The 26,977-nt window shown below is 47.4% G+C and overlaps 1 protein-coding gene across 1 annotated transcript in view; it reads left to right on the top strand.

The window, feature by feature from the left end:
• Positions 1-26,295, top strand: part of LOC119181489 (metabotropic glutamate receptor 2) — a 38,437-nt gene extending 12,142 nt beyond the window's left edge. The window contains exons 4-12 of the mRNA XM_037432747.2: positions 2,338-2,499; positions 3,252-3,482; positions 5,173-5,541; positions 6,689-6,923; positions 7,928-8,077; positions 9,800-9,975; positions 13,999-14,414; positions 21,516-21,939; positions 26,023-26,295. Coding sequence (XP_037288644.1) covers positions 2,338-2,499; positions 3,252-3,482; positions 5,173-5,541; positions 6,689-6,923; positions 7,928-8,077; positions 9,800-9,975; positions 13,999-14,414; positions 21,516-21,939; positions 26,023-26,250 — 2,391 coding nt within the window. The 3' untranslated portion in view covers positions 26,251-26,295. The remainder of the gene's footprint in view (positions 1-2,337; positions 2,500-3,251; positions 3,483-5,172; positions 5,542-6,688; positions 6,924-7,927; positions 8,078-9,799; positions 9,976-13,998; positions 14,415-21,515; positions 21,940-26,022) is intronic.
• The last annotated feature ends 682 nt before the right edge of the window (positions 26,296-26,977 follow it).

Here is a 26,977-nt window from a genome sequence, read left to right as displayed (position 1 = left end):
CTTGCCTCTAGGCCAAGTCACGCCAGCGCTTCACACGCCCTCCACATTGCGTTGCAAGATGGTGTTACAGCCCCCCCCCCCCTTCCTTGCAGACAAAATGCCGCTGGCGCCTATGATTTGTCACGAGGCTAGTCAACCCACAAGCTCTCGTGTAGGTTCTTGTGCATACAAACCGATGAGAAAACCCACATCGGTAAAGAGAACACGAGACCGTTTATGCACACAAGAAAAACAACTAAATATATTTTCAATAAACTAGATAAAGAGAAAGAAATAAGAGGAAAAACAAACAAAGCACACAAATTCGAGGAGAAATTAACCTAATGACCGCGAAATGCTAAGGATGCGTAAGTTCCGCAATAGCAAAAGCGACTGTCACCGTTCGGTCGCGGCACTCTTGTAGACGGCGAGGGTTGATGCGATGGGGTGCAGACAAGGTAGATCAGAGGTCCAAGCGTTGCTCGGGTTGAAGGTAGCTCCGGGCGCACCAAGGTCAGTGACCTCTCAGCGTTCGTCCTCCGACGCTGGGACGTAGCCCCGGAAACGAGACGAGCCTGGCCAAAGCCAGATGGTGAGAAGCCTGGCCAACGCCAAACGACGAGCAGCCTGGCCAACGCCAGACGACGAGCGGCCTGGCCAACGCCAGACGACGAGCGGCCTGGCCAACGCCAGACGACGAGCGGCCTGGCCAACGCCAGACGATAGATGATGCTCGGGTGCCCGACCAGGTGGAAGCCCGCAGCAGCCTTGCCTCAGGAACTCGGCCGCCACCCCCGCGCCCTGGTAGCCTGCTTGCCTCCGTCGCGTCCCGGCCACGTCTGCCCCGTTCTTCGTTCGGGCTTCTTCCCAACCAGCGTGGGGGCCTCTCATTCGTCCGAACTTCACGCGCCTCGTCTCCCCATCCTCTTCCTCACCGAATACATCGCGAAAGCGCGCGTCCACACCATCCGTCGTCGTCGTCTTCTTTCCTATGCCGGTGCACTCGCGCACATTTTAAACCAAACACTGGTTGCACTCGCGCACTTCACGAAACGCGCACTTCACTTATCACATGGTTACGGGTCCCAGCCTGGACTGACGAGATACTCTCTTGTCACCTAATCACACCTTCTAGATATCTTCTCTCCTTCTTTCTATGAACTATATACTTACCCGTTTCCCACCCCGAAAGCACTCCTTTCCACGAAAACAGCGTCCTTTTATTTTCTTCGTTCTCAAATCACTCTCACTCTCGTAGGTTGTTGACAGTGATGGCGGCCGAGGACCCCTAATATTGTACTCCAAAAACTATATCTGACACCTTTACCTCGTTGTGGGCAACACGTCGTCGCTTCATTTTTGCCTCCATGACAAACATCGTTTTTATTGAAGGGTGGGGTATAGGGGCAAAACTTGGCCCTTTTTACACAATCCTGCACAAACAAACTAAGGTGTGCCTGGTCTTCGGAGATTTTCAAAAAAAGCAGTAAATGAGGTAAGTGCTCACCGGCTTTACGTAAGGCTTCATTCTAGGCAAACTTCGCTGGAAACTGCTACGAAATATGCAGAACAGACACGGATACAGAACAGAAACGGATGGATCTCATCAACTCACTTGAGGCAGTTCAAAACCGTGCTACTAGGTTCATTCATTCTTCGTATTCGTATAATATTAGTGTATCATCCCTCAAAAAAGAATCTGCTCTTTTAAACCTTGACGTTCGCCGTCGCATTTCCAGCCTCTGCCTGTTTCAGAAAATTTTTCACAGCCCATTCCGTCATCCCTACATTGTTCCACCAGCCAAAATATATCACCGCACTAGACATCCACTTCAAGTTGCCCGTCCACGCATTAGAACGACCACTTTTTCTATGTCCTTTTTTGTACGGACTGCAAACGACTGGAATGATCTTCCCCACGACGTCGTGGCCATTTTCTGTCCATCAACATTTTTCGACCAACTGTCTGCACGTCTTTCGCAATGAAAACCCGTGTCAATAAAAAAAAAATAACAGAACTTTATTTGTTAACCAACCCTTTATGTAATACCCCCTCGGGGGTCTTTAAGGAAATGAAGTGAAGAGAAGTGGATGTATCCACGCGTTTGACCATATCATTAGCCGCATGACAAACGTAACCTTCCAGTAGAGTTGCATGCTGAACAGTGACTGTAGACCCATGGAAAGATCCATGAAAAGAGCGTTGAAAGACGCACCAAATCATCTCTAACAATGGCAAAACAACCACATAGATATGTTTAGCCAGGAGAAGCAATTATTTACTTAGCGGCCGTTGTTTAAAGACTGCACTCTATCCAGAGAATTACTGCAAGCATCGGCGCCACATTCTCTTCGCAGGGTTTCATCGCGCGAAGCAGCGTCGGCTTCGCGTGCGCAGATGGATCGTCTCCGGCTTACCGGCACGGAGCCTTCGACCGTGTCGTCGGCGTCATCGGCGGACAATCCAGCGCAGTCTCCATACAACTGGCGAACCTGCTCAGGTTGTTTCGCGTGCCACAGGTCAGAGCCCACCCATATATAGCACTAAAAAATTGGGCTACTGAATCCAGTACGTCCTCCACATGCGACTACATAGCTCGTCTTCATTCTCACGCAACCAGCGTGCATTCCGGCAGCGTCTAGCACATCTAGGCAGCTTTATTGGTCCAGGCTTAGAGCGAAATTTTTACTCTGAAATCTCGAGTGACGTTAACTTTGCCACGGATTTATGGTATGGTACGGTATGTTAAACTTTATCCGGGTTCTATGGATCAACCCTTAAGTTCACGCAGGTGCCTCCCTCGTAAAAACAGTAAGGTTTAACTTTGCCACCATATGGTTTTTTGGATGGCCTGTACTTGATTCGAAAGAGCTCCACCGTGAAGGACTTGCACAATTAACACTATCCTAATCACTCCAAAACACTGCAACTTTTCACTCGTCACTTAGCTTCTGCTGCCCTGCCATCGGCGATTATTGCCTTCTCTCACAAAGAAACAAAGAATGCTGCAACACCTCACGTGTGTTCACTCTTTCAGTGATGATGATGATGATGATGATGATGATGATATATGGTGGTTTGCGGTGAAAAGATGATTTAGTGGTAGGGAAAAAGCGCTAAGACAATATTTGGTGAGTAATGAATGATAGTGTATATAGGTTGTATAAGAACCTATGCATCATAAAAGTGTATAAGACATCAAAAATGCACGTAAGTGTATAAAACCTCCTCAGTGAAACCGACTGCTGAGTTCTTCGGACGTGCCGCTCAGGTGAGCTACCAGTCAACAAGCCCGACGCTGAGCAACAAGCACCGGTTTGGTTACTTCTTCCGGACGGTGCCGTCCGACGTGAACCAGGCGCACGCCATCCTGGAGCTCCTGCGTGCCTTCCACTGGACGTACGTGTCGGTGGTCTACTCGGACACCGACTACGGGAACAAGGGATATGACAAGCTGCAGGAGCTGGCTGCCCGGTACCGCATATGCCTCTCCAATCCGCAGGTTCGTCTCTAGAAGCCTACTGCGTCAGTATTCTCGAACACACTTCTCGTCTACCCGTCGTGGTGGTCTATTGGTTTAAAAAGGTATGAACTTGAGCTTGTTGGCATGGCATCATCGCAAGAAATTCAACCACGGAAACCGGGATACGATCACGCGATCTGCTGGTCAGCAGTCCTGCAGCACCAGACCATGCACAGCGGTGGGCCATAGAAGACAAATAAAATATCTGGGACTTTGTGTCCCAAAACTATATAGAAAAATCGAAGTCGAGTGGTTTCGAGACCAAGGTCTCGAGATCGAAACCCTACCGCGGCGGTCGAATTTCGATGAAGGCAAAATTGTATAGGATAGTGGGCTTATATTTATGCGCACGACTAAAGAAATATAACAAAAAAAAAGATTGGTGATCGAAATTTTCGGAACCTCCACTACAGCGTCCCTTATAATCACATTGTGGATTTGGAACGTGGAACCACAACGATTATTATTATCATTACTAGACTTCTATTCCTTTCAGCTTTCAGAGGTAGACGCAGATACACGCGAACGTTCTCTATAACATGGTTATAAGCTAACTCTGCTGCAACTGCCATGAAACCGTAGTATGCACCAATCGGTTCTGCTGACCCAGTGATAGTTGGAAGCACCGAAACCGTACTCCATGCAAGGGACATCATATTGGACCCATGGCACATGGTATCCAGCAAATTCGGATGGCGTGCTAGTCGCTCCATGGGCAGTCTTTCTAGATGTATTCGACTGTGATCACGTTATCTTGTTTTGTTTCTGAGAAACCTTAAGATGATGGGCACTTAAGAGGACTGAGATTACCTGTTTACAGTTGATGTAAAAAAAACAAAAACATGTCACACAGTCCCGTATACTGTTCTCAAAGATGACTCGAGAGCAAAAGGAGTATTTTTCTACGTCGATATACTCGATAACGTCAAACGATAGAATAATAGCGATCAGGAAAGGCAACGGCGGCTGCAAGCAGACCCTGATGCATTGGGAAGCCTACGCCAACGACGAGGTACCAAAGTCGTGTCTGTGACCTCGAACCTCAATGCGCTGAGAATCGTAGTATAAAAAGAACCTAGCATCACATCTAGCTTAAGCCTAGCAACGACCTAGCAACAACCTAGAAACAACCTGAGCTACCTAGCTAAGGCCCTATAACCAAAAAGCAACAAGACTGGTCTTCAGAATCGTCCAGGTTTGTTGCCTCAAGCCTTGCGTGGCTTAATGTAAGCTAGCTCCCCCTCTTTTTTCAAGACGATACTCTTTCTTTGGATACTTTAACGCATTAATTTTGGCTCGTCTGTCTTTTTTTTTGTTTGTCACATGATTCAGCCAACCAGCCAAAGTGTAAGCACTTGATCAAAGCCCAGCCATCTTGAACTGGTGGCTGTGTTTATACTTGTGAACATTGTCTGTCAAAAAGCAAATAGTACGCATAGCTGAGGCAGAACGTGAATACTTAAGTATTAGGCGGTGTGTTCCTTTACTAGAATATATATAGTTACCCCATTCTAAAAACTCTAGGGCTCCTTAGTCTGCGCTGAAAATGTGACGCTATGCACGAAAAAAGGCCGGCAGAATATTATCGTCTTTCGACATTTGCAGCGAAACACGCAGATACGCTGTCAATTTTTAATATTTTTCCCCCCCGAACGTGCCCCTTTCGCAGAGCATCGCGGCGGACCACTACACCGATCCGGACTACGACGCGGTGATCCGCAGCCTGACGCACCGCAGCAGCGCCCGGGTGGTGGTGGTGTTCGCCGACAAGGGCGCCGCGCGGAGCCTGATGCGAGCCGCGTGGCGCCGTCGGGCGCGCTTCGTGTGGATCGGCTCGGACGCCTGGAGCGGCCTCGAGAGCGTCGCCGAGGGACACGAGGAAGTGGTCGAAGGAGCCATCACCGTGTCGCCCATGGTGCAGGAGCTGAGCGGCTTCGACCGACACTTCAGTCAACTGACGCCCGACAACAACGCGCTCAACCCGTGGTTCCCGGAGTACTGGGAGGCGAAGTTCCAGTGCCGACTGCCGGACTTCCAGGTCGGCCTGTCATTTGTCTTCGTAGCTAGCGCCAAGTGTGACGTATAAGCACAGGTCGGCAAGAAATGTAGAGTTACGTTCAGAGTCACTCATGAGATGGGTTTTTTTGTTTTTTGCTCATAGGGCTCACTCGGCCTAGCTGAACTTCCTTTGTCGACCGAACTCACTACGACTCAAACTCGCAAAAAAACTCACTTGGATTCAAACTTACGGCGTGATGCGAGTTTGGGTGAGCCAACTCATGAGCCTGTTAGCGTCAACTTTTTTTTTTTTTTTCGACCATGGTGTCAATGCTTTAAACATGTTTTCCTTTAAGGATATCCTGTACTGCACCTCCAATCACGAGTTATCAGTGGTTGAAATCAAATAATTACATTTCCATTGAAAGAGATGACTCATGCGAGGTAGTTTTATCACGAAGTTTCTGGGAAGACATTCGCAGTGTTGGGGGGTGTCAGAACTAATGACTCTGGTCTATATATATTTAGTTGCCGTATACGATTGCTATTGCGCGCAACTTTTTGTGAGTAGATTTAATTACACACGAGCACATTCGTGAGGTGACATATGGTTAATTGTAACGCTGAAGTGGAGTAGAGAGGAGTCTACAAGTGCATTTTGCATGCACGGTTCATGCTCCTCTACTGCAGTGAGCCAAGGTACACGGTAATACACAAAATGGCTGACCGGACGTGTTGGTGGCTCGTGTTACTTGGAAACACGAGTGCGCAACAAAACAAAGATTATACGAGAAGACAAGCAGAAGCTTTTTCGTATGCATTTGTCCTTGTATTGTTGTAGTCCTTCTTTAGTTAAGTGCTTGTATACTTTCGAGTCCATTCTATGTAGTACCAGCTTATGGTAGCTGTCGAAAGCGGTAGCAAAAGCAGTTTGAAGACGGAGACTGAAGATTAAACATGATTTGAAGCAGCCACGTACCACAACAGTGACGTGGACAGCGGCAAGCTAGCCCTGAAGCTGCATCTATAAGCACCTAATTCTCTGTAAGGCTTCTAGTCACCCGTAAAGCTCGATGGATCGTTCGAAACTTACGCCGCTTTCCAGGGCAAAAGCAACTCATTTCCCTATGTGATACTCCCGCCAATACGGCAAGGCGAGGCAGTGACTGACCCCGTGCGCCGTGCAGGAGACCCCCTTCAACAACCACTTCAGGCTGTGGTGCCCCAGCGGCGGCAAGCGCCTTCGACCGGGCTACCGCGGCTTACAGTTCGTACGCGATGCGGCGTACGCGTTCGCGCACGCGCTACACGACATGCAACGCGACCGGTGCGGCTCGCAGCACCAGGGCCTGTGCGCCGCCATGGCGCGGGAGATGCAGGGCGATGCGCTGAAGCGGTACCTCGAAAAGGTATCCTTCAAAGGTGGGACACCGTTAGATATATATTTGTTTATGTTATTTGTCTTTGTCTATAAGGACCCTCTGAACCAAAGGCATTAAAAATTGATTGATTGATTGATTGATTGGTTTGGAAGGTTTAACGTCCCAAAACCACTATTTGATTATGAGAGACGCCGTAGTGGAGGGCTCCGGAAATTTAGACTACCTGGGGTTCTTTAACGTGCACCCAAATCTGAGCACACGGGCCTACAACATTTCCGCCTCCATCGGAAATGCAGCCGCCCCAGCCGGGATTAAAGGCATTAAAAAGGGGAGTAGCTATACCAAACTATGGAATAGCAAACAAAACAAATAGAACTTCTTATACAAAGGCTTGTGATTGTACAGCTAGAGTCAGCAAAGGCTCATAACGCGTAAAAAATGATAAAAAATAAAAAAATAAAATATGCACCAAAGATACAAACATGTACGTAATAAAAAAATTTAGTCCTGGATAACCACTTGCGATCGCGTTACACAAGCATAGTGAAAACAAAAAGAGAAGAATCCGTTTATAAAAAAATAGTTAAAGCTGCTCTAAACAAATGATTACCATGAACTTATGCGATTAAATCAGGAAGGTGGTTTCTAAACAAATTATTACCATGAACTCATACGATTCAAAGGGTGATCCCAAAATAAATGGCCGAAAGAAGATTTTATTGTGAAGGCCTACCATATAACGATGCTAGATTCGAGGCGATATGTGTTGAGGCTGAGAGATAAGTTCGTTTCGGATAGTGAGTTTTTGAAAAAAAAAAAACAGGCGCCATATTACGACGAGAATATAGAGATATTAGTGAAGGATTGCTCTGCATAGCAGACACACATTGGCAGTTTGGTTGTAATTACACAAGATGCGTGGGTCCCACATACCGACATGCCATGCTCCTAAGTGGGCACAGCGCGGTTTGTTGCATGCACGCGTGCTCTCTGCTTTTATCTCGTATTGATAATAAAGCACGATAACGAGTCACGTGACCGCAGACGAAGGAGGCAAGACATTCCGGTTCCTACCGAGTGGAGATGCGCCTCCACGCTACAGCATCCTCAACTTCCAGCGTCTGGATAACGACAGCGGTGCTGCCGACGATGGACGGCCTCCGTACGCCTGGAGGAACGTGGGCAGCTACTCGCGTGAGTACTTTTCTTTCTCTACATATACAATGGATCTCCCGAAAAAGAAAGAAACTGATGAGCAGCTTCAACTAACTTAACGTCGCGAAGACTGATTATACAGGATGATTCCACGAGATATCAACAATGCATGTCCGGATAATACATTTATTCTGTCTGGTTTTTTTATACGTTCTGTGAACACATCCAAAGAGCACAAAACCGAAAATGTAATTCCCCCCAAAAATGCTTCCAGTACTGAAAAAAAAGTTGGCATCACGAGGGTCAAGTTTTTGCCCACGACAATATTTTCCAATTTTACGGGCGAATTTAAAGCGATCTATGAACGCAGTGACAAAAATTTTTTACTACTGCTTTTAGTAAGCATCACTGCCAAATATATCCACGATTTCGTTATGCTGTCATCAAAAGATAAAGAAATAAAAAAAGCAGCGCCTATATTTAAAAAAAATGCTTTGCTACTTCGATGCATGTTGGCGCCTTTTCTATTTGACAGAGAAACTTAAAAAAAACAAGTAATTACAGCAAAAACATTAAAAGATTTCTTCGAAAGATCATTTTCTTACAGGCCACGCAAAGGGAAAAAAAAAACGTTAAACAAGCGAGTTTTTTTTTTTAAAGACTCCTTTTCAAAAAACAATAAAAAACAACCGCCTAAGCTCTGACCAAATTTATACCTCCTCATTTGCTTTGTTCAGAAACTCGCTTGAAACAAATAAAAGCAGAGAATACACTTTTCTTGATTGACAATGCAACAGAGTGAAGTCGAAGTTTTGCTGCAGCAAAAATAATTGAAACTACAGTTCCCAACAATGCAAGTTGATAATAACCAGCAAATGGGCCATAGTGAGCACGCACAGCCTGGGCCATTTTGGTCAGTTATATATAGTGAATAAAGCAAATGAAGACATTTAATATTAAAACCGCGTCCCGACAGACACGAGCACTTTTCGATAAAAAAAATTAAAAAATGACATGGGTTTTGTGCACCTTGAATGTGCGCACACAGCATAGAAATAAACCAGACAAAGAAAGAATATTCATCAAACAAGCATGTTTTATTCTTCGTGGAATCACCCTACATCGGGCCTGATAACATTGGTAGGCAGAGTCTCCACAAAAAAAAAAAAAAGACTTTACAAGAAGGTGTATTGCCAGTTATGAAAACTACTCAAACAGAGGCATAATTTATTCATAATCAGTGTCGCGAATACCTATAAAGCTATGAAAAAAATCAAGCGCGACCGTTCTACCCGAGAAAAAAAAAAGACGTTAAGTAATCGGCTCCTATCACGGATTATTTTCGAAAAAAAGAAATGAAATACGTCAGCCTTGAACACGATTTCTCGTATCTCGAAGCTATGATCTACGCAGTCTCCGACCACGTGACTCATTTTGGAGACGTGGAATGCACAGAAATAAAGTGACCGAGAGCGTTCAAGGTGTGTCTCGGGCTTGCTTTCATGCATTGATTGATTTGTGGGGTTTAACGTCCCAAAACCACCGTATGATTATGGGAGACGCCGTAGTGGAGGGCTCCGGAAATTTCGACCCCCTGCGGTTCTTTAACGTGCACCCAAATCTGAGCACACGGGCCTACAACATTTCCGCCCTTATCGGAAATGCAGCCACCGCAGCCGGGATTCGAACCCGCGACCTGCGGGTCAGCAGCCGAGTACCTTAGCCACTAGACCACCACGGCGGGGCGTTGTTTTCACGCAGTTGGTGACGATGGCGAGGCCAAGCTGGACCTGAACCTGGAGACGCTTCGCTTCAAAGCGGATGAACCACGATTCCCGCACTCCTTCTGCAGCGCCCCTTGTCGCCGAGGACAGGCTAAACTACAGCTCGAAGGAGACACCTGCTGCTGGCTGTGCAGCAACTGCTCGCAGTACCAGGTACATCCCATGCTCCGTTTCGGTCAATATGGTCTACACAGAGCCTGTCATTACGCGGGGAGGTGTAACGCATAAAAGATTGGCCACGCATCTGCGCGCTTCGCTGCAAGTGTCACCCAAAGATAGTTTTTTCTGCCGGCCATACTACACTATAGTCCTGGTGGCACGCTTGGGTTGTTGTTCTCTCCTCCTGTCCATGTTACGTACTGTGTCCCACTTCTATCTTCCATAATGATCCTGGTCGCATCCGCGGCCACCCGTGATGCCTCAGACAGCGCATTCTCTGTGTTGAATCGGCCGCACCTGGCTGGCATTGATGAAATAGAGCAGGCGCTGCGTAAAATTGGCGCCATCTGGCAGTGCTGTCGAGTAACATGAGCTTGCGCAGAACCCAAGGCCACTGCCAGATAGCAGTACCATACCGTCGGCAGAGTGCCTTTTTATGCACAGTGTCGCATATTCAGCACAGCGTAAGAAGCAATATGTTCTTTAGAATCACGTATCTTTGCATTTTCTAGAAAAGGAACACACTACCTAATACCTATATATTGATTTCGCGCCTCATATATGCGTAATACTTGTTTTTTTTTATTCGACAATGTTCACAAGTATGAACGCAGCCACCAATTCAAGATGGCTGGGCTTTCAGCAAGTGATTAAACTTTAATTGGTTGGCCGCATCGTGTGACAGACAGACGGAAAGACAGATGGACCAATATTTCTGCATTATAGTATCCCAAGAAAGACTATACTTTTTAAAAATTATTCTGGCAAGGGAATTCTCTCGAGGACCAGCGGTGACTCGTGGAGCGGGCGCGAATTGCAGCTCAATCCAACGTAGTCGCGGAATAGGGATACGCCCAGTCCTTTCTTTCTTTCTTTCTTTCTTTCTTTCTTTCTTTCTTTCTTTCTTTCTTTCTTTCTTTCTTTCTTTCTTTCTTTCTTTCTTTCTTTCTTTCTTTCTTTCTTTCTTTCTTTCTTTCTTTCTTTCTTTTTTCTTTCTTTCTTTCTTTCTTTCTTTCTCTTTCTTTCTTTCTTTCTTTCTTTCTTTCTTTCTTTCTTTGCCAGTACAGGAAATCTACATTTCCTGCAACAGATGTTTTATTCATTTATTCCCGGCGAAGGTGAAGCCCTCAGTTCAAGAACCATGCGGCATCTGCAGAGTTGCCAGTTCTGCTTACAATATGCAGATTTGGGCTTTCTTTTGACGCCGAGTAGCATGTAGAACTTTCAAGTCGCTTGTTTTTTTTTTGTTATAATTCGCACTTTCCAAGCAAAATGAGTTATTTTTGTGATCATCGCGTTCACCAATAGCGCGTTGTCGTCCACTTATAGCGCATTTATTAATGACTGAGCAGCTGAGTGTTGAAACCAAATGTACGATTGGGAAATCAACAAGTAACGTTAATCAAGCGCTTGCAAGCGTGCCTACACAGGTTATAGACTGCCCTGGATACGATGTTAAAAAGTAAACGTGTGCTTTCGTTCATAATTCCACGTATTCTCGTTGTACAACATAACTCGAGTGATTTTTCAATTGCCCTTCGTACTTGAGTCACATTTACTTGATACAATTAAAAAGTATTTTTGAAGAATGGGAAAATTTATTACATTTTTGCTTCTTTGGCCTTCGCGAAACTCGTACCGCTTTTTTTTTGGGGGGGGGGGATGTGTAAAGATTATTTGCTTGTTAGCTTGGCAGCATATGGAAACTTCGGTTGTATTGTAGCAACAGCACGACAACGGTAGGAAGAGACAAAATGGACATTTATTGATTGGTTGATTGATTGATGTGGGGGATTTAACGTCCCAAAAAACACCATATGATTATGAGTGACGCCGTAGTGGAGGGCTCCGGAAATTTCGACCACCTGCATTTTCGCCTCCATCGAAAATGCTGCCGCCGTAGTCGGGATTCGATCCCGCGACCTACGGGTCAGCAGCCAATTACCTCGGTCACTATACCACCGCGGCGTGGCGACAAAATGGACAGTAATTCTGTCCATACTGTATACATTTTCGTATACCATTGTCGACTAGAATACAACCACGATAAACCAACTCACTCAAATTAAGTTCTTGTTGGCAAATCTGGACCTTTTCGACCTTGCGAGCTCTGTCGATCAGCTTGAGCTGTTTTTCAGGCTTCGGGCAGGACCGCGTTGCCTCCCACTAGACGTACATAAACTGCAACGCTGTGGGAGCTACGCGAGATCGTCGGCCAGCGAAATGTGTAAGACGGCGACTTGGGCTTCGTAATTGTAAACGAAGCATCCAGGACGGGTTCTAACAGTGCGCTACCGTAACTAATCACGGCGGCTACGATCCGAAAACAAGGAGATGGGAAGCAATCCAAATTTACCTATTGACCACCGTCGATAAGCGGGGTAGTTTATTTTGAAGGCACAGCACATCATTCATTACTCAGCCTAAAAACTATTCACTCGTGCGAACGCATCTACTCGCTAGCTTCTATAATAACGTTGCACGTTATGCACGAACGTAGTATAGTCGTCCAAAACTCTCCACGAATATTTTAGCCTTGAGCGGGTAACTGACATTTGTTATAATATTTGATATTACTAACCTTCTGCTATTTTAGTAGTTTATTTTTTAAAATATTCAAAACGAAAGAAAATGCGTATTTTTTTTTTTACGCACAAGGCCACTTACTCGAAAAGAATGCTTCACCGCAGTATGACGCATGCTGCCGTGAAACCACCTTTTCCGGCAACACCTCCACGGGAAGCTTGTGTGTCACCCGCACCTCGATATTTACTTCAACATTTAGAGCGGATTTACGAATGGATATATGATTACCTCTCGTCGTAATTTATGTGTGTTAGTCAGCCTGTACATGTACGCTATCATCCACCACTTCACTAAGAGGATGTGACAACTTACTCTAACTCATTCGGAAATTTACTTGAATTATTTTCTCCTCCTCCTCTGACCTGCTATAGCATTGCACATCGACACAAAGAAGAACTTGGAGAGTAACAATGATTCGCGTATAGTTGACTAGTGCTTGCTGTGGGATGAAAACAGCGTCCCAGTAAGTGTGGAAATTCGGACAGTGCATTCTTTTTTTCCGTATAGTATAGAAGTGTGGAATAGACTTCCAGAATACGCTGTTACTAGCGCAAATGTCAAAGCGTTTGAGTGTTCGCTAGAATTGTACTACCGGCAACATGAAACGTAATGTCTGTTTTGTAATTGTGTATTGTTTTTGTTTTGTGTTTATATTCCTCCCTGTAATGACCCTCAAGTGAGGGTTACAGTATTAATAAATAAAAAAAATAAAAAAAGATGTTCAATAAGCCACATTTTCAGGATCAAAGCTCTCGGTCGAGCTGTAAAAACGTCCCGTGTAGGTCACCCGCTATTCAACTAGGGCGTCTGAACCATTCGCCGAAGTCTTGGTTTCGCGTTGCCTCCAACCAGTCTTGTTCCGGACCTTTCTGAGCCACATCTTCGAATAAAATTGGAACAGCTGCACAACGGTGGCGCGAAGACTCACGTAACAGCGGAGCTGGTGACCTATACGTCTCCTCCTTTCTTTCTCATCACCCATTCTAACTTCCCTTTCCCATCAACTTACTGTACAAAGCTTTACTATGCTAATTTCTTTCCAATCTCCCCTCCTCCTCAACTTCCTTTCTCCCCCTCTGGCTATACTATAGAACGTAAAGCTATGCTTCACCCTTTCTCTTTTCATTCATCTCCACCATCACCTTTACTTTCCTTTCCCACTCCTGGCTAAACCATACCACGCTTACGCCATCTGCCCCTCCTCCTCACTCACATTCTTCCTCCCTGCCCTCACTTCCTACTCCTACCCCTTGTTGTATGTACTACCCTTGCTTCATAATGTAATTTACTGTATTGTGCTATACTGTACTACCCTTGCTGTACTGCATGCTTTCACTTGGCTTTGCACAGCTCAGCCGAGTTTTCCCCGGTCGCGGACCCCGGTCACAACTCAAGCAAACAGCTTCGTCGTCAATACCTATTTGTGTGCAGTACCTGGCGGACGAATTCCACTGTCGCGACTGCCCCATGGGGACTGTGCCAGACCCCGAGTCCAAGGCACGCTGCCTGCCGCTGCCCGAAGAGTTCCTCAGTTACGGCGACCCGTGGGCCATCGCTGCTCTGGCCGTCGCTGCGCTGGGCGCCGCGGCCGTGGTGTTCGTGGCGCTCGTGTTCCGTTCGTACGCCGACACTCCCGTCGTGAAGGCGTCGGGACGAGAGCTCAGCAGCATGCTGCTCCTCGGGCTGCTCATGTCGTACGCACTGACGCCGGTCATCGTGGCCAAGCCATCGGCGTGGAGCTGCGCGCTCACGCGCTTCTTTCTGGGCCTCTGCTACGCCGTGTGCTACGCGGCGTTGCTCTGCAAGACCATTCGCACTGCGCGGATCTTCGGAGGAGGACGCCGAAGGTCAGTGCAAGTGTAGACGAAGTAGTCATTCCCAACATACTGTTGCGTACCACCAGACTTCTCGGTACATGTTTTGTTTCCCCACCCAGGGAAACTAGACCCTGTCCTGCCCATGTGTAGACGAAGTAGTCATTCCCAACACACTGTTGCGTACCACCATACTTTTCGGTACATGTTTTGTTTCGCCGCCTAGGGAAACTAGACCCTGTCCTGCCCATGTGTAGACAAAGTAGTCATTCCCAACATACTGTTGCGTACCAGCAGACTTCTTGGTACATGTTTTGTTTCGCCGCCTAGGCAAACTAGACCCTGTCCTGCACGCGCCTGTTCCTTGTTATTCATTTCGACTAAGACGTCCTTACCATGCATTTGTTTCTTTAACCCCTCTCTTCCCTCCTTGTCCCGAGGCAGGATAACAGCTGGTCAGTAAACGTAACAGAGCGGATTCCATGACAAAGCAAGCACGCGACGGGGAAGCCAGATACTAATTGGACGAAGGAGATTAAGAAGTTTGCGCTGATAAGGCCACTGCAAGCACAGAACTAAGTTGACTTGCACAGAAAACAAGCATATGCGAAAAATACGGTCACACACGAAACAACAAATTTCCTAAACCGCTTGCTTATATAAACGAAACTATACTCTTCACATAGGGAAGCCAGAATATTGACAAGAATGCACACGTTCTAAATAATGGTGTACTCACATAGGAGAATTAGGTTTTCGAGAGATAACTGATTAGAACAAACTACCACAGTATCTGTCACCTTCTTTGCAATTCGCAAAATCCCGAGTTGCGCCATTCTCCATCGCGCATCGTCTACATCCTTCGAGAACTATGCGTTGCCATCTTTCCACCATGATGCCACGCGCTCCAGCACACTTCAATGTTCTTTGGACATCGCTTTATTATTTTTTCGGGATAATGCACGTGGCATGGGGAAAATAATGGAACTAGGCGGCCGCTTCTGAACGCGCGCAACGTGGCGACATATCTCCTTTCAAGGTTGACCCTGTTAGCGCCGTTTCCAGGCGCGGCCGCTAGGTGGCGGGCTCTTAGTTATAGTCAGTATGCAGTGCGTGTGGAGAGGAAGAAGAAACTGCCGAACACTTGATAATGTTCTGTAAAGGGCTTCACCCTATAGTTCAGGATGATGGCGCAGAGTTTTTCAAAGCACTGGGATTTAGGGACAGCGAGGGCAAAATAGACTTTAAGCGGGTAGACTTAACTAGAAGGAGGTTATCTGATTGGTGGCTAAAGTCAAGGCACGAGTGAAAATTAAACCCTTCACTGCGAAGTACGAATCCTCAACTTCATTATTTAAAGGAAAAAAAAAGATAAATGTAATGGTTAGTTCACTAAGTATTACGGCTAGGTGGCGTTAGCCGCCGCCCGATCTAAAGGGTACAGCCACATCCATCCATCCATCCATCCATCACTTCAGTTCAGTTCAGGCTGTCAAGGTGGATGGACGTGTTTTTTGAGCGCTCCGGATCGACTGCGCAGATAAGTGTTTTTGCATGTTTTGAGCTTGTCTCTATAATTATAAGGCAGCGGTTGAAATCTTCGTAGCACTTATTTTATGGTACGGCTTTTTCGGGGCCAGTCACCAGGTATTTATTAGTTAGTGCGGGTGTGTGGGTTTGAATTTTTTTTGTTGTTGTTTTTTTTTGCCACCCCGTTGGGGAGGTGCGCGTACATTGAACACGCAAATTTTTGTAGTAGAGCTTGGACTTTTTTTTTTCGTAGTGCAGGGCTTGAGTTTAGTAATTATCGAGTATAGGGACAATTGGTGTCAGAAAGGCATGGTTAAAAAGACTGTAAAGTGTTCAGGATGTGGAGTGGGTTTGAAAGTGGACCCAAGCGTAGAAGCGGATGGAGAAGAGGCTGACGCGAAGTGTAGGCAATGTGAGGTCGAGGAAAAAATGGAGAAAATGATGGTTGCCCAGAGTGAACTGCTGATGAGAATCGCCAAACTCGAGACTGCGTTGGCGACAGAGCAAGAAAAAACGAGGGCAATGGGAGAAAGACTGAAGTCCGCCGAGGAAGTGCTAGCGAAGCTGAACAAAGAAGCGACCTACCGAGAGAACAGTAGGGAACCGGCAACCAGAACGGTGGAGAAGGAAAAGCAAGCAAGCTTGGAAAAAACAGGTTTAGCCGGTTCAACTGTCGCAAGGCCCAGCTTCAGCGAGGTAGTGGTGGGGCTGGAAGGGAACAAAGCAGCCAGCGTCACAGGTGCAAGTAGCCCCCAGGTGCAGAACGCTCCAGCGGAAAAGTCACAGCATGTGATAATCGCCGGGTACTCAAATTTAAATCGATGCACAGAAGCCATCAAAGAGAGGGTAAGAGGTGACAAGATGGTTGCAGTAGGGGCGTTCCCAGGACGCAAGCTGGAAGCAGTCATGAAGCAAGCAAGCGCAAAGCTCAAAACGACAGCTGATAGACGCAACCTCGTGATAATTTCAGGCGGTTTAAACGATGTCCTAAATGAAGATGCAGCAGGACTAGCAGCCACACTGGCGAAAGGCGTCGATGACATGCGCGCCACTTCTCCTAAGGTGCAGGTAGTGATATGCACGATACCGGAGGTACCGGTGCGCGATAGCAACCTGCAAAGAGCGGTGGTCAACGCAAACCAAGAGATATGGTGAATGAGTCGAGAGAAAGGCTTTGAGGTGGTGGAAATAAACAGAGAGGTGCATAGGTGGGGGAGTTTTCAACGAGACAGAATTCACTTCGATGGGCGGCTAGGTCATGAGGTGGGTTGGCGACTTGCAGGACGCGCAGTAGCTTTTTTGGGGGGCAAGCGAGCCCTTCGGGGTGCAGGATAGCTAGTAACGAGGAAAACAACCAGGGAGACTCTTCGACAGGTGGTATGGACAGATACGATTCCAAAGTGGCACCAATATCTAAGATACGTAGAGTCCGGGGCATAAATAGACGTAGCCACGAGCGCCGAGCCAATTCAGACATAGGGTATATTAACATGCAGGGTGGTAGGAACAGGCTGAAGTGGGAAGAGATAGAAGAACAGCTAAGGGAAGAGAGGCCGATAGTATACGGTTTTGTAGAAACACATCTCAGGGACATGGAACAACCTCCGAACAATCCGGACTACGCGTGGGAGTATTGTAATAGAACAGAAGGCAGCAGAAAGGGGGGTGGTATTGGGGCATTCATTCATAAAAGTACAGACTGGCAAAGGGTCAAGCAGGAGTGCAAGGAACATTTATGGCTAAAAGGGAAAGTGGCAGGTCAAATGACACTCCTTGGTTTCGTGTACTTGTGGACGGGAGCAAAGGCCAGAGAGGAAAACCAGGCAATGGTAGAGTGTATATCAAAGGACATTCAGGAGTTAGGAAGAGAGTGCGAGATAATTATACTAGGAGACATGAATGCGCACATAGAAGATATAGATGGGTATACCGACCCGACAGGCAAAATGATCATGGATATGTGTGAAAGGCTTGATTTGATCATTTGCAACAGTACCGAGAAGTGTGAAGGGCAAATAACATGGGAGGTAGGAAGGCTTCAGTCGACGATAGATTATGCACTGATGTCACATAGGATGTATGATAAGCTCAGGGAAATGCACATAGATGAAGGTGGCTCCAGAAGTCTGGGTAGCGATCACAAACGTATCAAGCTAAGTTTTGGAAGAGCAGTGAAAGTGGGAAGGAGACAAGATGAGCAACTACAGAAAAATTTTTATCCAGAAAGGCAAATTGAAATAGCCACTAAACAAATTGACAAAGTAATCACGGAGGATAATAAGACAGTGTGGACATACACGAATCTAATTAGACTCTTTGAGATAGAGCTTGCTAAGACGCGTGACAAGTCACCCCGGAAAAGAAGACACAAGCCCAAAAGTTGGTGGGATGAGGAAGTTAAGAGAGCCATAGCAAAACGCCAGGAAGCCTCTAAGGAACACAGACATGCTAAGCAGCGGGGTGAACCGACAGATGATGTGGAAAGAAAATGGGCAACCTTTCTAAGCTGTAGAATGGATGCATCCCTTCTGATCAATGAAAAGATTAGAAGGAAGGGAGCTGAGTGGCTGGCAGAAGTACATAAAAAAGATAGAAAAGCAGCTGCGAAATTTTGGAACCATCTAAACTCCCTAAGAAATGAGACGAGCCTAGAGCAGAACTTTATAACTACAGCCCAAGGTGCTAGGCTAGAAGGGGGCGAAGCTATTGAATATATAAGAACAAGGGTGACAGAAAAATTTCAACAAAGAAGTACTTTATGCACCACAATAGACAAAGACGAATCAAGTGGTGCAATGGCTCCATTTTCACAACAAGAGTGGGAAAGGGCTGAGAAAAGGGTTCCTAGTAGTACATCAACAGGCCCAGATGGCATTCCAATTAGGCTGATTAAAACATTAGGCCCGAAGTCTAAGCAGGCTTTGAGAGAGGCAGTGAGTACAATAATAATCGATGGTGAAGTTCCCGATGGATGGAAACTTAGCAGGATGAGCATGATCTATAAAGGAAAGGGGGACAAAGCTGACATAAACAACTACCGTCCTATAACAGTGACATCAGTGGTCTACAGGCTGGCGATGCAGATTATAAAGGAAAGACTGCAGGCGTGGATAGAGGATGAGGGGGTGCTGGGGGAACTGCAGAATGGGTTTCGGAAACACAGGAGGTTGGAAGACAATCTGTTCTCACTGACGCAGTGCATCGAAATAGCAGAAAAAGAACACAGGCCCCTGTGGCTAGCATTTTTGGATATCAAGGGAGCGTATGATAGCGTGGTTCAAGAGGAATTGTGCGGAATACTGGACACACTAGGCGTGGAACATGTAGTCACTAATCTTTTAAAGGGTGTCTATAAAGGTAACAAGGTAGTTATAAAGTGGGAAAAACAGGTATTCAAGCCTGCAGAGGTAAAACGGGGGCTTAGGCAGGGGTGCCCCCTGTCACCCTTATTATTCATGATGTACCTACAAGGATTAGAGGCAAAATTAGAGGGAAGTGGACTGGGCTTCAACCTCTCTTTAGTCAAACAAGGAAATCTTATTGATCAGGCACTACCAGCATTAATGTACGCAGATGATATAGTGCTAATGGCCAACAACAAGGAAGATTTGCAGAGATTGATGGACATCTGCGGTAATGAGGGAGATAGGTTAGATTTTAGATTCAGTAGGGAAAAATCAGCAGTCATGATTTTCAATGACAACGAAGGTAGTGAGCTTAGAATACAGGAGGTCACGCTAGAGATAACAGATAAATACAAATATCTGGGCGTATGGATAAGCAATGGGACCGAGTATCTGAGGGAACACGAAATATACGTGACGACTAAAGGTAACAGTAATGCAGCAGTCATGAAAAATAGGGCACTGTGGAATTACAATAGGTATGATGTTGTGAGAGGAATATGGAAAGGGGTCATGGTTCCTGGGCTGACGTTCAGCAATGCGGTCTTGTGCATGAGATCAGAAGTTCAAGCAAGATTAGAAATTAAGCAACGTGGAATAGGTAGGCTTGCTTTAGGAGCTCACGGGAATACACCAAATCAGGGAGTACAAGGTGATATGGGATGGACATCATTTGAGGGCAGGGAAGCTAGCAGCAAGATAAAACTTGAGAAGCGATTGAGAGAAATGGGGGAAGAGCGTTGGGCTAGGAAGGTTTTCAGCTACTTGTACATGAAGAATGTCGATACAAAATGGAGGAAGCGAACCAGGAAGTTGACTGGTAAATACTTAGAAAACAGCAGGTGGCCAAACCAAAAAGAGCTATCGGTTAAGAAAAAAGTGAAGGAAACGGAGACTGACATGTGGAGAATGGGCATGATTAAGAAGCCCGCACTAGAGATCTATCGAACTTTTAAGCAGGAAATTGCCAAGGAAAGGATCTATGATAATACTCGGGGTAGTTCTCTACTGTTTGAGGCCAGGACGGGAGTACTGCGAACCAAGACATATCGGGCCAAATACGAAGGGGTCGACACAGTATGCAATGCGTGTGGAGAGGAAGAAGAAACTGCCGAACACTTGATAATGTTCTATAAAGGGCTTCACCCTATAGTTCAGGATGATGGCGCAGAGTTTTTCAAAGCACTGGGATTTAGGGACAGCGAGGGCAAAATAGACTTTAAGCGGGTAGACTTAACTAGAAGGAGGTTATCTGATTGGTGGCTAAAGTCAAGGCACGAGTGAAAATTAAACCCCTCACTGCGAAGTACGAATCCTCAACTTCATTATTTAAAGGAAAAAAAAGATAAATGTAATGGTTAGTTCACTAAGTATTACGGCTAGGTGGCGTTAGCCGCCGCCCGATCTAAAGGGTACAGCCACATCCATCCATCCATCCATCCATCACTAATAGGCTTTTCTTTTAAAGACGATAGTCTTTCTTGGGGACCTTCGACGCAAAAATTGTGGTCTGTTTATCTCTGTACATTTGTCTGTTTGTCCGCCCTTAATGGCACCAAAGTGGCCAAACGATACTCTAAACGGCCGACCCCATCCGCAGCACCCATCAATATTGCTCGAGATACAGCATTCATACTTGTGCGATTGTCAATTAAAAAGCAAGTATTGCGCATATATGAGGCACCATAACAACACGTCAATCTTCTGTATGTGTGTCTCTTACTAGAAAAGGAATACATAAGTAATTCTAAGGACCGTATAGCGTTTATCACGCGGCGCTGACCATGCAACGCTTGCGCGAAAAGGCAAGTGTTTCCAACGCTTTGCTAAGACGACACGGTTGTGGCACTTACCCGTCGCCTTGCGTTCTACTCCTTATCGCCTCCGAGACTGGCGCACAAAGCGCGCACGCTTCGTTTTCCAAGATAACTGCCAGATAGCGCTCATGGCTCACGTGTGACGTGACTTGATGCGCTCGTTCGCCTCCACTGCACGCTCGGGGCACTCTAACGCAGCACCTCCAGAATACCATTAACCAATTTTCTTGCACAGAACATCAAATAAACGTTTTGTTCACTCTCCCCAGACGCCATTTGCAGTCTTTCGACGACATTTGCAGTGTAACATGCAGATAGCTGGCCAATTTGTTCTCCTTCAAGTCGTCTGAAGAACCTCAGTTTTTCTCTTTTTTTTTTCTAAGGCTGCGCTACACGAGCCCTCGGTCCCAGCTGCTGTTGGCCGGCCTGCTGATCAGCGTGCAGGCCACCCTGGCAGCGGCGTGGCTCATGCTCGAGCCTCCGTCCGTGGCGCACGTGTACCCGAGCAGGGCGCGAAACGTGCTCGTCTGCCAGGGCTCGGACCGTGCCTCGTACCTGCTGGGACTCGTCTACCCGTCGCTACTCATCGGCGTCTGCACCGTGTACGCCTTCAAGACGCGCAAGTGTCCCGAGGGCTTCAACGAGGCCCGCCACCTGGCGTTCGCAAACTACACCACGTGCGTCATCTGGCTCGCCTTCCTGCCGCTCTTCCTGCTCTCCGGGTCGCCGACCATACGCACGCTGGCACTCAGCTTCCTGCTCAGCCTGTCCGGCGCTGTCCAGACCGCTTGCCTCTTCGCGCCTAAGGTATCAACAATCAATTGCTAGTGTTGTACGTTCCGAAACCACGATATTAATCCGCGGGACACCGTATATAGTGGAGAGATACGGAAACCCGGGGTTCTTTAACCTAAATCTAAAAACGTGGGCCGCGGATAATGCGGCAACGCGGCATGAATTCAATCCTGTGACCGTCGGATCAGCAGTGAAGCGCCATGATCACTAGACCGCTGCGGCGGGTGCGGTATGAAACGGCTCTGCCAGAAGACCAACGCCGGCTCAAGCGCGCGGCGGAAGCTGCGTCCAAAGGGATCCCCGCCGACGTCCTCAACCGGTCTTCGTACTGGTCCCCTCTTTTTTTTTATGTGATAAAAGAACACCGCCACCGTCATAACAAATTGCCACGCAGGGCATGTAGCGCGAAGCCAAGATAACGGTTGGTTGGAGGGAGGCAGAAGGTTAGGTGTGCATATGAAATGAGCAAGTTCGCGACAATAACATAGCCGCTGCAAGCATAGGACTAAATTGATTGGTGTTACTTGGTAGAGACATTTGCCCTGCAGTGGGTATAATTAGGCTGGTGATATTCAATTGTCAAAGATATTCAATTCTCAATTCCAATGCTTTGAATGGGTATGGCACTTTTCCCACCGACAGTGACTCAGGCAGATATACCATTTACGGCAGACAATTAAGCTCCCTCAGACATATTTTCAGAATGAATCCTTCATAACCGTAGTTTACTCGATTGTGGCTCCCAATTCATCACACTAAGGTAAACTGGGAATAAGTCACCTAGTTTCAGATGTGAACTGCATTAAATTTGGCTTACCTGCTCCGCCATTTTCTCTGGACGTTCGATTTTGCGGCAACCCGGGCCGATACCTGTAGGTATCTTACTATCGTGAGCAGTATACATGAGCGGGAACACACGAACACTTGGCAAATGGCCTGGAACCTGACTGCCCCGTGGGCGATCTGCGGCGGCCGCTGTCGGAAACAAAAAGGCGAGGGCGTCGCGGTACCACCGACTTTCGGCCCTTCCGCCTCGGTATAGTGCTGTCGATAAACAGTAGCCGATCGTGCGTCACCGATCGCTCGCGATGAGATGGCGGGTAGGCCACGCACAATGCGACAGAGCTGTCTGAAGTCACTTACCGCGTTTACAATCGCCTGTGTGCGCGACACAAAAAATCAAGATACAGCAAACAGAATAAAGAGACACAGTCGTGCTTTTATCTGCACGTGGGCACTATCACAGGCGCTACAATACCAAGTTGCTGTCCGCTAATGTGGATCAGTGAATACGGTGCGCGTCTACTGACCCTAAGGTCATGCATTCGATCACAGTAGCGGTGGTTGTATTTCGGTGTAGACGAAAGGGGTACAGAGATTCGTGTGATGCTCGAAATTTCCAGAGCCCTCCACTGAGGCGTCCCACATAATCCTGCTATAGTCTATTGGGGCGTAAAACTCCAGACACAATCAATACAAAGCTGTTGTGTCATCCATTTGGCACATCGCAATAACAGACGCGTGTTGGTATAAATGTGCTCATGTGACCGTGGGGCTTATCACACTCCAGTTTCCACATTAACGCACGAATGTCTTTGTACATCTTCAAGCAGCGGAACTCAGATGTTCGATGGCAGCGCCATTTATATATTCACGAAGTGTCAATGAAGTGACGGTGAAGAAGGCTGTAGAGACCAAGGTATGTTTCATTTGGCCTTAGTAGAGACGGAACTCTTACTGGGCCAGTCTGTGTCCAGATCTGTAACGCAAAGTACAAGTACAGGTGCGCGCAGTTGCGGCGACCACAGTTGTCGGCCGTCTCTAATCTGATGGCTGGCGCGACGCGTCGTCGTTAGTATACATAAATAGTCTCAATTTCTAGAATTATTACTGGCACTGTTATGCCTGCGAGTCCGCAGCGAACGTCCGTGCCTCGGAAAAAGGAAATCTGTGTCAAGGCCAGCCCGCCTGACGCGAACAACTCAACGGCGTCAACACTCGACGGCGCCTTTCTGGCGTGCACGTGCAGTGAGTCACCTCTGTCCGCGAGCCCGTCGAGTAAACAACCGGCGTCTTCCTGTCTGGCGGCTGACGCAATGCCTAGCGACGTCACTCGTCCTTGGGTGCAGCCACCTACAGCGCAGCCTCTCCAGATTCGATGAGAAAGAATGACGCGGCCCAGCGGCGACCCCATTGGAGGAGTCTGACCTCATGACCAGCGGCGCTTCTGGTCGGACATTTGAATTGGACCCGGTGCATATAAAGGAAGCCCTGCGGCGCGTCGCGATCAGCGGTCCTAGGTGAAAGCAGACATGTGTGTCGCAGCGGACCCCTTTGACAGCAGACCCATTTGAGAGCAGACCTATGTGTTAGAGAGAAGAGCTCGGCTCTTCGCGTCTCTGTCGGCCCCAGTGCCGAATTTGTAACGCCTCTGTATAAATGCTGTACATAAACCTTGTTTACTCACCGTCGTCTCGTCCGCTCGTCTATCAGCTCAGCGCAGAATCAGTCGCGAGCTGAGAAACCTACGCTACCAAACGGCAGGTGACCTTCCCTGCGGAGTTCGAAGCAGTGGCGCCTTCGGGACCGTGTAGGCGTCGCTGTCTTTCGAAACAGTGGTTGCAGCGGTGAGATTTCGAGGCGCCCTTCGTAACGTCGTCGGAGGTGCGCGTCGTAACAGCACTCACGTTAGCTGCAGAATGAACTCGGCTGCTCGCGTTTATGCGCGTATGTCTTATCGGAACCGCCTAAAAGTTTCTCAAGCAATAGAACGCAGCCTGCGTCGGGCGGAGGTGACAGTATTTTTTGAGGCGCACCCAGATAACAGTAAGGGTGAACAACTGCTCTACGTATTGGTATTGCGTGATCTGGGGTAGAAAAACGCGATGGCGATGGACGACAAAGACACACACACACACACACACACACACACACACACACACACACGCGCACACACACACACACACACACACACACACACACACACACACAGGGCACCTTTTCTCCAACACGGTTTATTTCAAGAAAAAAAAAAGGTGCACTATATTTTTTTTTAATGTTTACCCAGACAGCATTATCACGTTTCGTCGCTGCTCAGCCGCATTCAGATATTACAATTCTTTCTGCGATAAAGATATGAAAACCCCACTCGCGCAACGATCGCATGCTTCAAAAAGGTCTCAGTTTCGCCACAAGTGCGAATGAATGAACACGGTAGCAACGTATCCGAATCTTTTACGAAGCGAGACTTGCATTTTTAAAAGCAATATCAATTGTATAGTAAAACATGCGCTTGCTAACTAACCAAGTTTCTTGCGGCGCAGCCACATATATGACCACAAGGTTCTGCGTTGTGACGGCGTTGATCAGAAGCGCCTCCCGTGGGAAGCGTATGCTGGTATTACTAAGGGCTATACGTCGTGTGTCACCGCTGGTGGCAGTTATGTGTGCGGCGCATCTATATGTGGACGGCCGCTCCAGGTACACTTCTGGCACTATTTTTTTTTTTTCGTCTTGAGAGCGCAGCCCGTAGAAGCTCCCGCCTGCTGTGGGGGCAACAGCCGTGCGTCGATCATTGCCGCAATAACCTGGCAATCGTAAGCAACCCCCCCCCCTCCTCCCCTATTGTTAGCTCACGAGAAAACGATAGTTATCAGCGCGAGAACAAAACGACGACACAGAGACAAGGACACTCTGTGACGTCGTTTTGTTCTTGCGCTATAACATCGTCATGCCTTACCACCTAGCCCAAGCTGCCTCACGAGATAAGTCGAGATAAGTGCGCGCGCAGATGACGCCAGCCGGAAAAGCGATGTTCACTCCGCAGAAAGAGGAGGCTAACGCATCCGTCCCATATATATACGTGAACGAAGGCGGCGGCAAAAACTAGCGGGGACTGTCTATATAATTGCTATCACAATGAAATCTCTGATGTCTAAATTATTAAACTGTCCCACTTGTTGATGGCGCCCCGTGTGTGTGTGTGTCGGTCGTCGTCTTCACGCCTTTTAGCTGAGGACAGTAAATAAGCACGCGGAACAATATGCCGCTTCCGATCTCTATTTTCAAAATGATATACAATTTTCCAATGCGCAGGTGTACATCGCGCTGTGCAAGCCGGCCAAGAACACGCGCGAGGGTGTCATGAGTCACCATCACGGCGGACGCTGTGCCGCGGTTGGCTGCGCCATGCACCCGCCTTTAGCGCTAAACAACCTGGCCAAGGCTGACAACCTCGACAACATGGCCGCCGAGGCTGCTGCCGCCACCGCCGCCATCGTCGCCACCGTGAAGCCTCACCGTGGTCAGAGCAAGACTCTGTGACGCCCCACGCGCAAAGAAGTTACAGTAAATGGCTGTGCTTGCAAATTCTTGCTGTATTTTCGTTCTCGTCAACAGGTCTCTTCGCACTGATGGGGGAGGGGGGGCACCTGAAGGAGCGTGAATCCATAAAAATCACAAGAGGGTGCACAAACCTTGTCATGGCAGCCATTTTGTTTTCGGAAATTTATGCACTAAAACTAAAATCACGCTTTGAAAGCAAATAAAAAAAATCATGGGATATCGACAAAGTTTACGAGTGGGCGAAGCAGTGAAATCATTCAGTGTTATAGTAAAACACCCGTTACATTGACCACTCACGCATGTAGATGAGTGCCAAGCGGCGTACAGTTATTCGCAATGCCCGCAAACCATAGGTGGCGCGCTGTAAGATTTATGATGTCGCCCGGAGGAGGGTGAACCCTTTAGTTTTTTTGTTAGCATAGGTATATAGCATAAGAACAGATAGGACGTGCAGGCCGTGTCACTTTCACCGAATAAAGTAATGCACTGCACTTTTTGACCAAGATACTTTTCGAAACCATGAAAGCTCGCCGCCTATATTTGCGGGCGGTGTAAAATGTTATATTTCAGCTCCGTTACCGTGCATGAACAATGCTTTGAGAAGTCCTGAGCGTGTTGCAGAAAGCTGCCCTAACTAGAATTGACGTATGAACAGATCGGCATTCCGACATCATATGTACAGAGCCTGCCTGACAAATCTGCCACG

Source organism: Rhipicephalus microplus, chromosome 3, assembly GCF_043290135.1.
Source record: "Rhipicephalus microplus isolate Deutch F79 chromosome 3, USDA_Rmic, whole genome shotgun sequence".
NCBI lineage: Eukaryota > Metazoa > Arthropoda > Arachnida > Ixodida > Ixodidae > Rhipicephalus > Rhipicephalus microplus.
Note: the sequence above shows the minus strand (reverse complement) of the source record. Positions and strands in the feature narration are given on the sequence as shown.